Source organism: Gorilla gorilla, chromosome 1 (genome assembly GCF_029281585.2).
Source record: "Gorilla gorilla gorilla isolate KB3781 chromosome 1, NHGRI_mGorGor1-v2.1_pri, whole genome shotgun sequence".
In the NCBI taxonomy this organism is placed as follows: Eukaryota; Metazoa; Chordata; class Mammalia; order Primates; family Hominidae; genus Gorilla; species Gorilla gorilla.
Genome location: NC_073224.2, coordinates 139,488,305 through 139,504,283, shown reverse-complemented (window position 1 = coordinate 139,504,283; position 15,979 = coordinate 139,488,305). Strand labels below are relative to the sequence as shown.

The 15,979-nt window shown below is 38.4% G+C and overlaps 1 protein-coding gene across 9 annotated transcripts in view; it reads left to right on the top strand.

The window, feature by feature from the left end:
* CDC14A (cell division cycle 14A) overlaps positions 1-15,979 on the top strand; it is a 176,562-nt gene that overhangs the window by 65,309 nt on the left and 95,274 nt on the right. For all 9 annotated transcript variants that reach the window (XM_019035893.4, XM_019035939.4, XM_055353124.2 and 6 more), the window contains one exon: positions 14,561-14,640. In XM_019035893.4, the coding sequence (XP_018891438.4) occupies positions 14,561-14,640 (80 nt within the window). The remainder of the gene's footprint in view (positions 1-14,560; positions 14,641-15,979) is intronic.

Here is a 15,979-nt window from a genome sequence, read left to right as displayed (position 1 = left end):
GGGGGTACAGGCATTGGGTAAGTACAGCCATTCCAAGTGGAATAAATTGGCCAAAACAAAGGGGCTACAGGCCCCATGCAAGTTCAAAATACGGCAGGGCTGTCAAATCTTAAAGCTCCGAAGTGATCTCCTTTGATTCCATATCTCACATCCAGTCCTGCTCTTGACTCCTGTCACCAAGGTTGCAGTTGCAAGGCTTTCAATTTGAAATCAACTGCTTGTTAAAACATAGGAATGGACCGATCCTGTTCAAAGAATGTAGGAATATGTGATAACTCTCCTAATAGTTATCAGTTCCTAACAGGAACTGGAGAATCCTTGAATCTCATCAGTTTGAATGTGGTAAAGTATTTATATTCCCTTCAAAAATGTCTGAAATTTTGAGAAATTCGTCAGTACTTGCAAGTGAGTTGGAGTTTTAGCAGCAAGCTACGTATTTTATCCAGAGTCAAATTTTAAGTTTTTAGCCTGGGACCTGGGAAGCATAGTGAAACCTTGTCTGTATAAAAAATAAAAAAGAATTAACCAGGTGTGGTGGTGCATATCTGTAGTCTCAGCTACTTGGGAGGCTGAGGCAAGAGGATTGCTTGATGCCAAAACTTTGAGGCTGCAATGAGCTGTGATTGTGCTACTGCACTCCAGCCTGGGTGACTGAGTAAGACTCTGGCTAAAAAAAAAAAAGAAAAAAAAATTTTATTTTAGTTTTTTTTCCCCAAGAAACATATCTTTGAAATGTAATGAAAATAGTGACAAAATGGGGATAACATTTTAAAAGTTTCTAAAATCATTTATTTTCCAAGACGGAGTCTTGCTCTGTCGCCCAGGCTGGAGTGCGGTGGCACAATCTCAGCTCACTGAAACCTCTGCCTCCCAGGTTCAAGCGATTCTCCTGCCTCAGCCTCCCGGGTAGCTGGATTACAGGTGTATGCCACCACACCCAGCTAATTTTTGTATTTTTAGTAGAGACAGGGTTTCACCATGTTGGCCAGGCTGGTCTCACATTCCTGACCTCGTGATTGCCTGCCTCGGCCTCCCAAAGTGCTGGGATTACAGGCGTGAGCCACTGTGCCCGGCCAGATACATAAATTTTTAACAAAACCCAAAAACATTTGGAATATCCTGGCATTGGGCTGTGTTTATAAAGTATATTATATTTTACACATGTGTACTGATGAAAATATTTTACTTCTGAATTAATAGAGGAAATTAAAGTTGTTAAGATCCTTTTATTACAGTTAAAATTTGGGGGATTTAACCACGATGATGATCACCGAATTCTCACTATTAATTCAATTTAAAAAATTTTTATCTCCCTCCTGCTCCTTTTTATTAAGGAACATTGGTTGATCTAGACCTCAGGTTAAGTACAAGAACTTCAGGATGAGATTGGAGGTCTCTGACTTTTACCGTGTTACTCTAGCAATGCGGAGAATAATTTCCCTTCTGAAGAACTGCTCTGGTAGAGCTGTATAGTGATTTTTTTTTTGTTCAGTTATAGGAACCGATACATCTTAGAGAAGATCTCTCCCTGACCTACCTAACCACCCCACCCCTCTCCACTCCCCATCCTCACCATACTGGTAAACCTGGATAAATTAACTTGTCACAGGAGGCAGAACTGAAGGGCCCAAGAGCCTCCTATATTATTGGCATTCCAGTCCTTTGCCTCTACCTTCACAGCCCTCAGCTTACTTCGACACCCATAGTGCAAGGGAACACTGTTGTGTGAATAACCGCTTACCTCTTTTCTCCTCTATCACTCTTTCTTGTTGTCTCTGTGTACCTTTCCCTCTCCATTTTTGTTTTTGTTTTTCCTACTGGTTCCATCTCTTTCTCCTTTCTGTGTTCTGATCACTTCTCTCCTATTGCTTTAAAAAGTTTTTTTTCTTCACACGAGAATGAAAGGAATCTCCTATTGGTTTGTTTTTCCTTCCTTTTCCTCCTTTCTTAGTTGGCTGTTGGAGTTTTTTTCGGTGTGTGTAACAGAAATTGACTCTGACTTACTGAAGCCCAAAACTTACTAATGAATTTCCTGGAAGTTTAGTCAAAAGAGGGTAGTAGAGGGCTGTTGTGGCCTTCCCTTCTAATAAAAACTCTTTATTCATTTTAATGGGAAATAGTATTTTCCTCTCTCCTTTTGTGTGATTCATTTGTTCATTCTTTCATTGAACAAACAGTCATTGAGCACCTGGGCCAGACACCCCTTCTGAGCTCTAAGGATATGGTAATGGACAAGAGAGAGAAAATCCCTGTCCTGACAGAGCTTAGATTTTGCTGGGAGAAACAAACAAATAAGAGGTCAGTGATAATGGCAAGCTGGTGATGTGCTGGTGACTGGCTGGCTACTTCAGATTGGAAGTTCAGAGATACCCTCTTTGGGGTGGTGATGCTGATAAAGAGGAAGAACATTCTAGGCAGAGAACAACACATACAAAGGCTTTAGAGTGGGAATGAACTAGGAAAGGCTGAGGAACCAAGACAAAGCTGCTGTGGCTAAAAAGGCTATAATGCAGGCGATGAAGCCAAAGTCTCTGCCAGGGCTTGTATGTGAGAGCAAGTTCGAATTTTATTCTTCGTGACCTGTGGGTCTCTTAGGGAGCTGAAATGACCTGATGTACACTTAAAAACACTTTAAAAACTCACCTTTTAGAATGTCACTTGAAGCTCTCCATGGTACAGTTATCTGTATCGTTCCGATTTCTCTTATGCTACTCTGCCATAATGCTGTGATTACTTAACCTTTAAAGATTTTTGTGAGGAGTACTTAAAGTGGGGATCTCCTGGGATTAGATCTGAAATGATATACAAGGAATATGCCATGAGGTCAGGAACATACTTGCTTTGTTCTTGGTATTATCCGTGGTGCCTGGTACTGGTAAGTCTTTTCTAAATGAAGAAATGAATTACCTGGTGTGTAGAACTGTGGAAAGCTCTCTGCTTTTCTCCTTTTCCTTCCTCCTTCCTCATTTTCCGTACTACCAGGAAACCTGCCATGCAAGTCTTGTTGCTCATAGGAAGATGGGGGTGAGAAATTGCTGGCCAGGGTGAAAACAGGCTGGCTGTTTTCTGGAAGTAGTGAGGTCTGCCTACAGTAGTGAGCCAGAATAGGAGGGAAGTTCCCAGTTACTGCAGGGAAGGTGGGTGAACTTCCTGTATTTATATATATATATATATAGTATGTATGCAATAGATCTGTTGATTGGGTTTAAGTTACTTTTATTTAAGCTGTAATTGTTTCAGTTCTGCTGTTTGTGGAAGTTAGTAAGCTAAAGTATGTAGAGAACATGTTTACTTAAAAAAATCTATGCACATTTAAGAACGATTAATTCTGCAGCTACTTGGGAGGCTGAGGCAGGAGAATCACTTAAACCCGGGAGATGGAGGTTGCAGTGAGCTGAGATCGCACCACTGCGCTCCAGCCTGGGTGACAAGAGCAAAACTGTCAAAAAGGAAAAAAAAAAAAGAGAAAAAAGGATGATTAATTTCTGTTATCTTCTCGAAGGACAATACTGTCATGTGGCACATGTTTGAACAGTTGGGGCTAATGCACAGAAAAATTGCCACAGAATCTTTTCTGCAAACACCTGACTGATGGGCAAAACTCTTGTTTCTCCTGCTTTCTCTAAGCAACAACTCTTGTAAATACTGGAAGAGAACAACCAGTTCCTTGTTTGTGTGCGTTGTTAGTTTTCTATTCTTGAGTGAGTTCAAAGAACAGTAGCTTACAAGTTACTATGATTCTAGACCTGAGATTTAGTTCACATGCTTTGTGGCTTTTGTGTTAGAAGTTTGGATAACATCTCACCTGCAAAATTCCTGAAATTTGAAAAAGAATAAGATGACTATATATGAAAAGGCTTCTTAAAATTTTAATTTTAAAAACAATTATATGTACAGTTCCTTAAGTATATACTCTAGTTACTAAAATAAATACATTGGGTTGCTGGTCTACCACCTTCTCTCTTCGAGGCGATAACAGACTGCCTAAAGTTGCCATAAGTACATGGGAAGCAACCCCCACAAGTTGGGTTCCATCCCTGGCAAGTTTGGTAGGCTTTCTCCTGTGTATTCCCAGAAAGTTTATGATCTTTCTTGTTCACTTTTCTCCTCAATTACTTTCCTTCCAGTGACAGCAAGAAAATTTCCTCTCATATTTGCCCTGCTTTCCACTGCCTCAGATTTGAAATCAGCTGTAATCACAATGCCAAATACTGAGGAAAGTTATGCATTTTGAAGCAGAATTGTATATAATTAAGTACCAATCAAAACATTAGAAATAATTCAGGGTTCACTTTAAAGCCATTATAGATGTATTCCTTGATTTCTTCAAGTTTTTCTAATTTAGCTTTCCCTCAAGTATTAGCATTGAGGGAAGATAATTAACTTAAGAAACTAACACACTTACTTAATTATTTTAGTTTTAATTTTGAAAATAGTGTCTTCTACTACATTTTATTTTAGATATATGATTTTAATGATAATACTGAATATATTATCATTTTTGGACTAGCTTAGGAAACTTAAAATCTTAAGATTTTGTCTTTGGGAAAATATTTCCAGAAGTCAAAATATTATCCTTGGCAAGGCACAATGGCTCATGCCTGTAATCCCAACACTTTGGAAGGCCAAGGTGGTAGGATTGCCTGAGACCAGTGTGGGTAACATAGTAAGACCCCATCTCTACTTTAAACAACAACAACAAAAAACAAAACAAAACAAAAAACCCCATATTATCTTTTACAAATAAATGTTTGGAGTATAATGTGTTTGCAATTTAAAGACTTTCTATAATTGCTAACAGGTGTTAAGAGGATTTAAACATCCAGTCCTGGTCTGTTACAGTGGATCTGCATCACCATCTTCATTACAAAGTTATGGTTCTTTGCCTTGTAAACTTGATCCAATTCAGTCCTGGGTTTAAATAACATACTTTTTTTCATTTTCTTTCTTCATTTGGAAAGTTTTATGAAATGAAGCTCATGATATACCCAGAAGTAAGCAGTGAAACTCAGCACCAGGAGTTTTTAACATGAAACCATTCAGTTTGGGAGTATGTATTATTCAAGTGATATTCTGGAGTGAGTCTGTTTTTGCATTTTATATAAGGACTACCTTTTGATGATGAATGATAAATGTTCTACAGGGTTATATTTAGCTGCATGTTGTAACATAACAGTATTTTGCTCAGCTTGCGTAAGACTAAGGGACTGAGGTTATTTTGGGGCGACACATTTTCTCCTTTCCCCCATTAACGTGTCCTTTTAGGTTTCTGTGTATTAAGAACATTGGCTTGGTGTTTCCTTTGTTTGCTTTATAAGGGGTTGGACTAGTTTACTGTCACACAACCAGCTCAGTGAGGTCTATGCTGGTACATGAACTCACCTCAGGCAGAAGAGAAGCATTGTGTGACTGAGACAATGCTAGCAAGAGATGTGCATTTGTGCTGGCTGTAGCTGTCAGTTCTGGAAGGATATCTTTTTAGGCTGATTATGAAAATTCTGGTTGTAATCAAATTAGATGGGAAGACACACATGGCTAATATTGTCTGCCATTCTCCCTAAATTGCCCATCAAAAAGCTCCCACTGGTTTTACTCTAATTATACCCATGAGAGGGGTGAGAGAGTATTTCTATTCTAAACGAATTGTCAAATAAATAAAGTCTGCTCTTTGTTGACTGTATGTTAAATCCCAGCTTCAAATTAAACTGTAAAGAGATGTCACATGAGGGTATTTCAGAGCAAACAGCACCTCAAACAAAAAACATACTCATTTCTAGACCTCATTCTCATGAGGATTCAAATACTGAAAATTGTTAAGTATTTTTAGGGTAGAAATAAGTGATGTCTGTAGAGACCTGATGTCAGGTTCTGCTTAACTTCTATGATTAGCCTTGCCTCCATATTTGTTAAGCAGATATATTGTCTTATGCTTTGCTGACTTCATAATCTGTGATTTATAATGGACTCAAAACTTGAAGAACAGGAAGAATGACTTTCTTTTACAACGTGTTCAACCAAAGACTGTAGGAAACAAAAGACATTCATTCTTACTCTGTTTTAATTAGACTATTTAGCATGATAGATTTAAAATAGACTGAATATAATACAAGTTTTAAATACAGTTGTGTTTCTGATTTGTAATCAGACTGACTTACCTAATTCATATGTGATTAACATTGAATATTTCTATTTCCACAAGCAATTAGAACAAAGTGGAATTGTTTATGCATTTGAGAAATGTATAACTTTTTCCTATTTTTAAAAAATTATAAAGTTGAATGTAGATATTGTTTTCTGAGTCACTGGATATAATGGGAGGAAATGATTAAGAAAATAATGTTGCTAAAAATAACAAAATTAAACAATTTGTTTGTGTTTGTGTATCACAATTAATGCTGTCTTTAGGAAAAAACAGTTTATAAATTAAGTGCCCTGACATTTAAGAAGTCTGAGAACCAAGTTTTGGGAGCCAGGGAAGAGACTTTAAAAGTTTTATGTTTCAGCTTTTTGCAGACTTTTTTGCCTTGCAGTGCATTTTTATGATGGACTTCTCTTTCTATGCTGGACTTCTTTTCATGGACTTGTGTGGTTCATTCTTTGCAGGTAACTGGTGAGTGCTTTCCTTTCCTAAAAACAAATCCAACTTGGGAATCTAATCCTTTTGTTCATGAGACATTCAAATAGAAAAAGTGAATACAGTGCTAGTAACAGTAACTTGCTTCTTATTTCATGTACTTTGTTGCAGAAAGACATGGCCCACCTCAGGGATCTTCTGATATTTTGACAATGGGTTTGGTAAAGCAGGGGACAGTGGCATTTATTTTATGAATGTTGATACTAAGGCATCAGGAGACTAGGGAGGCTGTTTAAAGAGGCAGAACTGAGAGTAGGATCAACATCTGTACTCTATAATCAGAGGGTTGAACTAAATCATGGTCTTATTAGGGACATTTACAACCTCATATTCCGATGTTTGTATACATAGACGGGCTTTAGGGTGAAGGTGTGAGAAATAATAACAGTGTGGATCCAGATTCACCCAGAGACAGATGGTGGAAAGGAAAAAAAACATTTTGGGACCAAAGTTTATATACTTTTTGTTGTCCCTTGCTGTAGAAGAGCTATGTGCTAGATATAATTTTGAGCACTTTACATACATTATTAATTCATTTATTCTTCCCAACAAACAACCTTATGTGATAGTTACAATTATTATCCTCAGTTTATACCTAAGGCAATGGAAGCATAGAGGGTTAGTTTTCATGCCACTAATGGGGAAAGAACCTGTGTCTATGTCATGCTTCCCCTCATATAAAACGCCCAGTATTTGTGCAATCGTCCATCATTTTTTGAGTGTGTGCTACATGCCAGGCATAGTGTTGAGTCCTGCAGATAAAAAAGAGATGGAAACCTTGCTGTCATTAGCCTTACAGCCTACTTGGGGAGACAGGCTCAATCAAATAACCACAGAAACAAACTGGTATACGAATTTGAAGGAGAAGGCAGAGAGCTTTGAGAACATAAGGCAGGGGCCTGATCTTATTGGGTTGCCAAAAAGACTGTCTCACTTTAGAGCTGTGATCCCAAGGAAATGGAGGAGGTGGCATCTAAACACTGAGATGATGCAAGGTAGGCTAAGGTTGAGTCTGGTCACTTCATAGGCCATTCCCAGCCCCCTTTAGAGTCCTTGAAGTCAGTGTCTTTAAGCTCCATAATGGAGATTTCAGACTATCCCTGTGCCCTCGTATATGTGCAGGTTCCTGGGCAAATTGTAAGCGTTAAGTAAATATATATGCTGATTGAATTACAGTCATCTGTGGTGATTTGTGCTCTGTTCCACCTCCTGCTGGCTGTGTTTTATTCCATGTTGGAAGTGGCTGAGTGTGGCTTCAGAATAGACACAGAGGAAGTGGGAGAGTGAATATTTGGATCAGGGAGTATGCTTTGACTAAATACTTTCTATAAGCAAATACAAATCATATGACCTAGAGCTTCTATTTTTTTAAAATCAGTCTATTGCTTTCTCTTGAAGCACATCATTGGTGAATTGACTCTATTTGGCTTGATGCTTTCATACAACTGGGCTGAGAAAGTTAATTTTACTCTTCTTTTGGGCATTCCCACTATGGTTGTAGTGATATAGTCTTTTAAAATCTCATTCACCAATTATTAATTAAGCTGAATTAACCCTTTTGGGTAGATGCATTCTTATCCTTATATGTTTAAAGTAGCTGTTCATTAAACATAGGTTTTTTGCTGAGCATCTATCTGACAGGAGGCATCTGAAGGTTTATAAAGGTATGGGAAGCTTGGTTACTTGAGATCCAGAAGCTTTCCACTTTAGTCTAAAGGAAACTAATTACAAAAGAGCTGTGAGGGGCCCATCAGGATGTGCTTATGAGTTTCTATGAGGGAGCCAGATTGACTGTGTGACCTTGAGCAACTAATTCTCAGTGCTTTTCCTGTAAAATGAAAATGGGAATAATAATGGAACCTAACTCGGGGTGATGTGAGGATTAATGAACCAAGTTATGTACAATGCCTAGAAGAGTGCCTGGCACATGGTATATACTGTTAACTTTTTGTTTTTATTGTTGTCATTATTGTGATCATTATCACCTATAGTTGAGTGTCATATTCTGGAGTCTAAAGGGTAAGGGAAAAGGTTCTGAGGTGCAGAAGAAAGGCATCATGGGACATAGTATTTGAGTTTAGGTCTAATGAAATATAGGTCTAATAGGTAGAAATGGTGAGGAAAGTATTCCGGAAAAACAACAACCACCACCTCAAATACCAGAGATACCAGGTATGTTTAGGGGAGGGTGAGGAGTCCAGGCTAGTGGGTAGGGTTCATTTGAGGAAAAATGACAAATTTACCTGAAAAGGCAGGCTGGGACGATATCTTGGTGAAGGGTTGGCAGTCTGGACTGGGCTTTTTGAGCACGGTTGAGACTTTCCGAGCCCTGCTCTGGAACTACTGGAGTAAGCAGGAGGTGGAGGCAGAGAGAAATGGTGTTAGTCCTAGAGTATGGTGATAAGGGTTTGGATAAGGGTTTGAAATAACGTGATGATGATTGTCATGGAAGAAAGGTCCAGGTAGTTCACTGCGGAACTAATGAAATTTAAGACTCAGGGCCTTTTCTTGCTTAGTTCCCTCTCTCAAGCTGTTGGAGGGAAAAATTTTTGTAAAATTTGAAAAGATGTTTGTATCCTCCATCTTTGCTCCCCAAATGATGTGTTTCAGGCTCCCAAACCTGGATCTACCCCATAATTGAAAGAGACTGTGGATGGCCAGGAGTGGTAGCTCACGCCTGTAATCCCAGCACTTTGGGAGGCTGAGATGGGTGGATCACTTGAAGCCAGGAGTTTGAGACCAGCCTGGCCAACATGGTGAAGGCCTGTCTCTACGAAAAATACAAAAAAATAGCTGAATGTGGTGGTGTGTACCTGTAGTCCTAGCTACTTGGGAGGCTGAGGTGGGAGGATGGCTTGAGCCTTGGGGGTGGAGGTTGTAGTGAGCTGAGATTGTGCCACTGCACTCCAGCCTGTGTGACAGAGCCAGACCCTGTCTAAAATAAAATAAATAAAAAGAGAGAGACTGACTGTGACTGTGAAGAGATAATCAGTCTGGGTATTGACTTGATGTGGCTATCACGTGATGGAGAGGCCAAGGTCAAAGATGACTTTTGAGATTCTGGGTCTGGCTGACTGGGAGGAACCCCTCATGAGAAAGGGGGATGTTGGGAGCAGCCAGTTAGGGTGCGGTAGTTTCAAGCCAAGTGAGTGCTCTGCACTGGTTAGCTTCACCAGTAAAAGAAACATTTTCTTCTTACATCTGCCCACCCCCATCCTCAATTGCAGTTTTGCAAGCATGATAATTGTAAGTTACGTAGTGCTAAGGAAAGGACTCAGCATTTCTGCTGATTAATGGGCTTCAGCCCAAAGCACACATCATAGTGATGTCTTTGTAATCTCCACAGTTAGTATTCTGTGTATGCTAAACCTAGTTGTCTGAAACTTGTAAATGGAGTCTCTCCTTTTTTGGCATAAGTCTTCCATATTTGGTAAATCATAGTGCTTTAAGACTATTTTAAAGTTGTAACATCAGTTTTCTGGAAATTGTATTTTGAAGGAATTTAATTGACTAAGACATGGTTGGAATGTTAATTTCAAAGCTATCGTGCCAATGTTCCAGTGGCAGCACCTACCTGGGAAAGGCTATTGTCAGCATTTGTTTCCTCTTTTTCACACAAGTAAAATATTAAACAAATAAAATTGAAGAATACTCTTTCAGATGGCCAAATTGAATCCTCAAGAGTATTTTCACTTTCCAAGTCACAAAATATAAATATAATTAATGTAGGGGCACAGATTTCACTTTTATGTATATATATATACACACACACACACACACATATATATATATATATAGTGTGTATGTGTGTGTGTGTTATGCTTTGCTGAAAAGGTTTTTTTTTTTTTTTGGAGGAAAAATAGCACCTAAAAACAAAGCTAAAAACATAGTAAAGTTTGAGGCAAATGTCCCCAGAGAAAGATCATTAGCAAATTCATGACCCAGAGTCTGGTTGAGACTTCTCTATGAAGCCGTTTGTTGTTTTAAGAATCTCCCCTTGTGTATCAGAGAGGTTGAATTATCTGAGTAGAGAAATATAGTTGTAAATTCCAAAATGCTTCAGAAATTCACATATTATTTTGGAGCAGGTATTAAGGATTTAATGACTGCAGGGTTTAGTTTAAAAAATGATTTAGAAGTATTTGCAGATGAATTCTAAGAGGATTCTATATAATTTCTCATGTTGGTCTGGTGTTCCTCTATAAAATTAGTACAGACTTGATATTTGTTACATTGTTTCTCACGGTGTAGTAAACACAAATATTTAAAATTATAAGAGTTATGCATTTTAATATTCATTTATGTATAGTCTCAGTGGCGGGTTTTCCCATTTATAGCAATGATATAAAACATTTTACATCAAATTGATTTAAGTCAAAAGTAAATGTGTGTTTAAAAAGAATGAATGGTAGTACATGGTAGTACCTACGGCAGAAGTTGGGAAAGTGCATGATTAACTAATGGGCAACATTGGCTTACTGGTAAACAATATAAATTGTGCTGGTTTGTAGTAGGGTAAATTTTATTATGCTGTTTAATAAAACCTCATAGCTGTTGATAATATATATGTTAAGATACTGGCTCTTTAAGAAGCTTTTATTAAAGAAACTAAAAGTTATTTAAGTTCTTGGTACCTGGAAGTTAATTAAACAGAAAAAAGTCACTTTAATTTGGTGACTCCTGCTCAGTTAAAAATAAAAGCATATGTTAAATGCTATATTATTAATATGGTTTCTAGGACTTCTTGGCAAAAGTAGGGCAATTTTATCAAAGTCGTGCATGTACCACCCACTAAAATGATGTGGTACACCAAACATTATCTGTGCAAATGCTTTTGTTAAGTTGTATTAGTCAAAAGTTTGGGGAAAGTTCTGGTTTGGGTTTATATATGTTAATACCTAGAGCGAAAAGTAGACAGCATATTATTTCTTTCCCCTTAGGAGCACAAGAGAAAAAATCAAGATATTTAGAAGATGCTTTGAAATTAATTTCATTCAGAAAATATTTTTATGATTCTGCTGAGAGAAGGCAAAAATATTTTTAGAAATATTAGAATATCTGGCAACAAATTTTCGAGCATTAAATATGGATTTTATTTTTAGAAAGAGTACACATTTAACATTGCATAACTAATTTACTTACTTCACATTTAAAAAATAGATTTGTGTATGTCTGTGAAAAAGACAATGTGTTGATAGTAGAAATATAAGGTAGAAAGTTCCTCTTTCTCCTTCTGATCCTTCCCCTGCCCTTTTCCTCAAATGTGACTACAAACTGTTAACAGTTTGAAGTCACCTAAGTTTTACGATCAAATGGAATGAAATGGCATTTAGGAACTTGGAAGAGTGGAAACCTTTTTTCCAGACCTATGCTACCAACTGAGTTTATATCTTCAGGCAGATATGATGAAATTGCTGTGGGCTTTGGAGTCAGCCCACTGTTCGAATTCTGTTTTCATCCTACAGCAACAATGCGAGTTTGGAAAGTTCCTTACCTTTCTTACTAAATGTCACTTTTCTTCTGAGCTTTAATCTAGCCTAGTCTGTCTCTCTCCTCTCTCTCTTTTTAATAAGCAGACATGTCTAAGAAGATCTGGCATAAGAATATGTGACATATTTTATCCTGGAAAAATCGAATTTGGTATTTTAATGACCCAGCATGCATTCGTGCAGTAATGCACTCACTCATCAGGAGAACATTTCCCCACTTTGCCCAAATGCCTACCTTCAGGTTGTGAAAGGTCAACCTGTAAAAGATGCCCCAGGAATCTTCCTGGAATTTAGATGGCCTCTGTTGGGTTTCACTTTGCACTTATTAATAATTGAGCACTGGGATAAAAATAAAAACAAAGGGTCTCATCTTGCAGTGTGAGAACATGGGCCATGTGTACTAAGTCATGCAGGTAAGATGAGGAGCAAAGCCCTGTGGGGTAGCCAATCTAAAGAAGCATTCCATGTGGGCTGGTGCCTCCCTCTTGCAGAATGACTCCCTCCAAATTAAAGGGAATTAACGTAATTGCTCCTGGGGAGGAAAATGCATTTTTGTTTTTCAAAGGTTGTTGTCTAAGCTTTAATTATCTAATCCACACACAGAAGCTTTCTACAAGCAGCCCTCCCTTTTAGCAACCAGTCACCTTTCAAATACTGCAGCATCTTTAGGCTTAAGAAATCACTGCATTATAACCAATTCTGTTATATAACCTACCCCTTAGGGTACAGTAAAACCTGTTGTAATGTTGGTTACTGAAAATGGTCTTTAGAGCTAGTGTTGGTTTAAATGGAGTTTTGTAATTATTTGAGCTGCAACTAGAGTGACAATTCTCCATTTTTAGAATCTGTGCCTCTTGTCTGGCAGCACTTTTAGTTATTTCCTTTCTGTTGCTTTTTGTTTCACACTCAATAAGCTTTGGTTGGTGTGTGCTTTATCAGACCTTCATGTTTACTTGCCAAATGAATATGGGGTTTTGTTACTAAAGTTAGTATTTTTAATCTGTTTGTTTTATTTTTCTTTCTTTAGAAAACTCAGAATGGACTCGTTTTCTAGTCCTGAAATATTAATAAGTAAACATGTAATATATTCCTAGTGAAATAGCTTAAAGCTCAAAGAAGGTTTGTAAGTAGAGGAAAACCCTACTGTTAAGAACCAAGACTCTGCCATTCTTGTCATTGAAATGCATAGGGTTTTGATGTTGGGACATACTAAGGAAATAGTGCCACTAATTTTAGGTAGAGAAGATTGTAGGAATTAAGCTCGTTTCTGACTATAGAGGAAAAGGACCAATGCCATTGGCTCAGAATTAAAAAATTAAATTGCTCTTGGAATAAAATTGAGCTCTCCCAGTGGTTTGTATTGCTCTTCACAGTCCGGCCACTGCCTGGCTTTCTCCCGCCCCCTGTCCTCTTCTCTCAGTCCTAGCCACACTGACCTCCTTTTCCTCCAACTTACCAAGCTCTTTCCCACCTCAGGGAACTTGTCTTTGTCATTCTCATGCCTGGATAGTCATTCCTCCTTCCCCTTAGCTCTTCCTGTGGTTCTCCCCATCTAGAGTCTAGATCTTACCCTGAACATCACCCAGAGACTCCTCCCTGACTACCTTGACTCAGGTAGCTGCTTTCCAGGCCCCTGTTTATTTCCTTTTCAGCATTTACCTTAGACTGTATTTATTTTTGTTGATTATTGTCTTTGCCCCACAAGCATAAATTCTATTAAGGGAGGTGCCAGTACCTGATACAGTGCCTGGCATATACTATATACTCAGTATCTATTTATATTACCTGGAAGTTGTTCACTGGTTTTAAGGAATCCTTTTTTTGTTTGTGTCTTTAAGATTAGTTCATCTTATTGGACCAGAGGGATTTAAGTAGCTTTGGTATCAAAATCCAAGATAATATGTTTTCCAATACTCTTACCCATACACATTTTCACCCATTTTATTGTGATTTTATTGAGTGTCTAGAGAGCAACACTGGCTTTCCTCAAGAGTAGGCAGATTTTTCAGTAGATACCCCATGGATATTGGGCTCACTGTGAGAAGTCTTTCAAAATTTACCAGGCACTGAAATAACTCACCTCAGGTCTTCGATGAAGGTCAAGGAGGTGTGCGTTGGTCTTTGGTGAGCACACGGTATATTATGAGGGTACAACTGTCCCTGCCATTGTGTCTGTTCAGTGTGCCTTTGTAAAGAGCCTGGGATGGCCTCTTCATGGATCTGCCCTCTGTCTCTAAGCTTACCCATGGAGAAGACAAAGGCTGCTGTGCACCTTCATGCTGAAAGGGAAATGTTGGCAAGTTGTTGCTTTGTAAAGATCAACACTATCACCGTAACAGTTGTCACTCAAAGTGGAGGAAGTGAAATGCAAATTTGGTGAGTAATTAGTTTTGTGTCATTCTTGGGTGTTCTAAATGTTTCTATTTATCTGTCTTAGGTAATCTATTTAAAGAAGACACCAGAAGAAGCCTACAGAGCACTCCTGTCTGGCTCAAACCCCCCCTATCTTCCATTCAGGTATAACTCCTGGTGAGACTTGGGTTAAACTTTTGCTACAGAGCTGATACTTTAGAGTTGGGTTGTAGTGTTTTTTAATTGTCTTAAGATAATAACCATTATGTTATATGGAATGAAATGAGATGGTAGTTTTTATTATTTCATTTTGTAGAGTTTTATCCCCCTAGCTAGCAAGAATAAAAGAGCTTTCTTCTTGTAGGAATTTATTTTTTTCTTTGAATCCTTTCTATATCTTTACAGTTTATGTCAAGCACAAAAAGTGCCTCATTTATAAGCTAATAATCATGTCAAGATTTGTTGGATTTCAGTAATCTACATCATTGATTCATCCATTCATTCTTTCATTTCATAAGCAGTGATTGAGCTCTGGTCACATGTCAGAGGCTGGGGATATAGAATAAGACCCTCTAAGATTCTTCAGGAGCACCTGTTTAGTGGGGACCCTAAATCACCAGTTTGGCACACAAATCTGACTGGCATCCCCAGGAAGCCTTTCTCTCATTACTGTGTTTTCTAAGTATCATCAAAAGAAGATCTTTTAAAAATTTGGGGTGAACTTGAGCTCATTTAAAAAGTAGAAGGGGACTGGGTGCAGTAGCTCATGGCTGTAATCCCAGCACTTTGAGAGGCTGAGGCCGGTGGATAGCTTGAGCCCAGGAGTTCGAGACCAGCCTGGGCAACATGGTGAAACCCCGTCTCTACTAAAAATACAAAAGTTAGCCAGGCATAGTAGTACGTGCTTGTAGTCCCAGCTACTTGAGAGGCTGAAGTGGGAGGATCGCTTGAGTCTGGGAGGTCAAGGCTGCAGTAAGCTGAGATCGCCCCACTACACTCCAGCGTGGGTGACAGAGTGATACCGTTTCTCAAATAAATACATACATACATACATACATACATACAGTAGAAGGGACCATACATCAAAACTCCCATAACACTTACCTCTGCTAGAATTGTGAATGATTCTAATATTTTTGCCTTTTTTGCTTATGTGTCCAAATCTGCAAGCATGTGTATTGCTTATTGCTTATTATTGTTATATTACCATAATTAACCAACACAATGAGCGAAAGGAATGGGAGTGACTGAGAAGACTCTGCTTGTCTGTCTTCCTCATTCTGCTGTAAACTCTCAGAGGGCAGGCCCCAGTGCCTTATACTTAAAAGCACTTTTAGTAAATATTTGAATGAATACATTAAGACTAAATCTAAATCCCTTAAGAGTCAAGGGATTCTCATTCTGCTTCTGAGATCACAGGAGGTAGCTGTTAGAGTAAGACATGGGGAGGGAAGAAGCAACACCTATTGTGCTTAATTAAAGTGAAGTCAAGGAGTAAGGCATT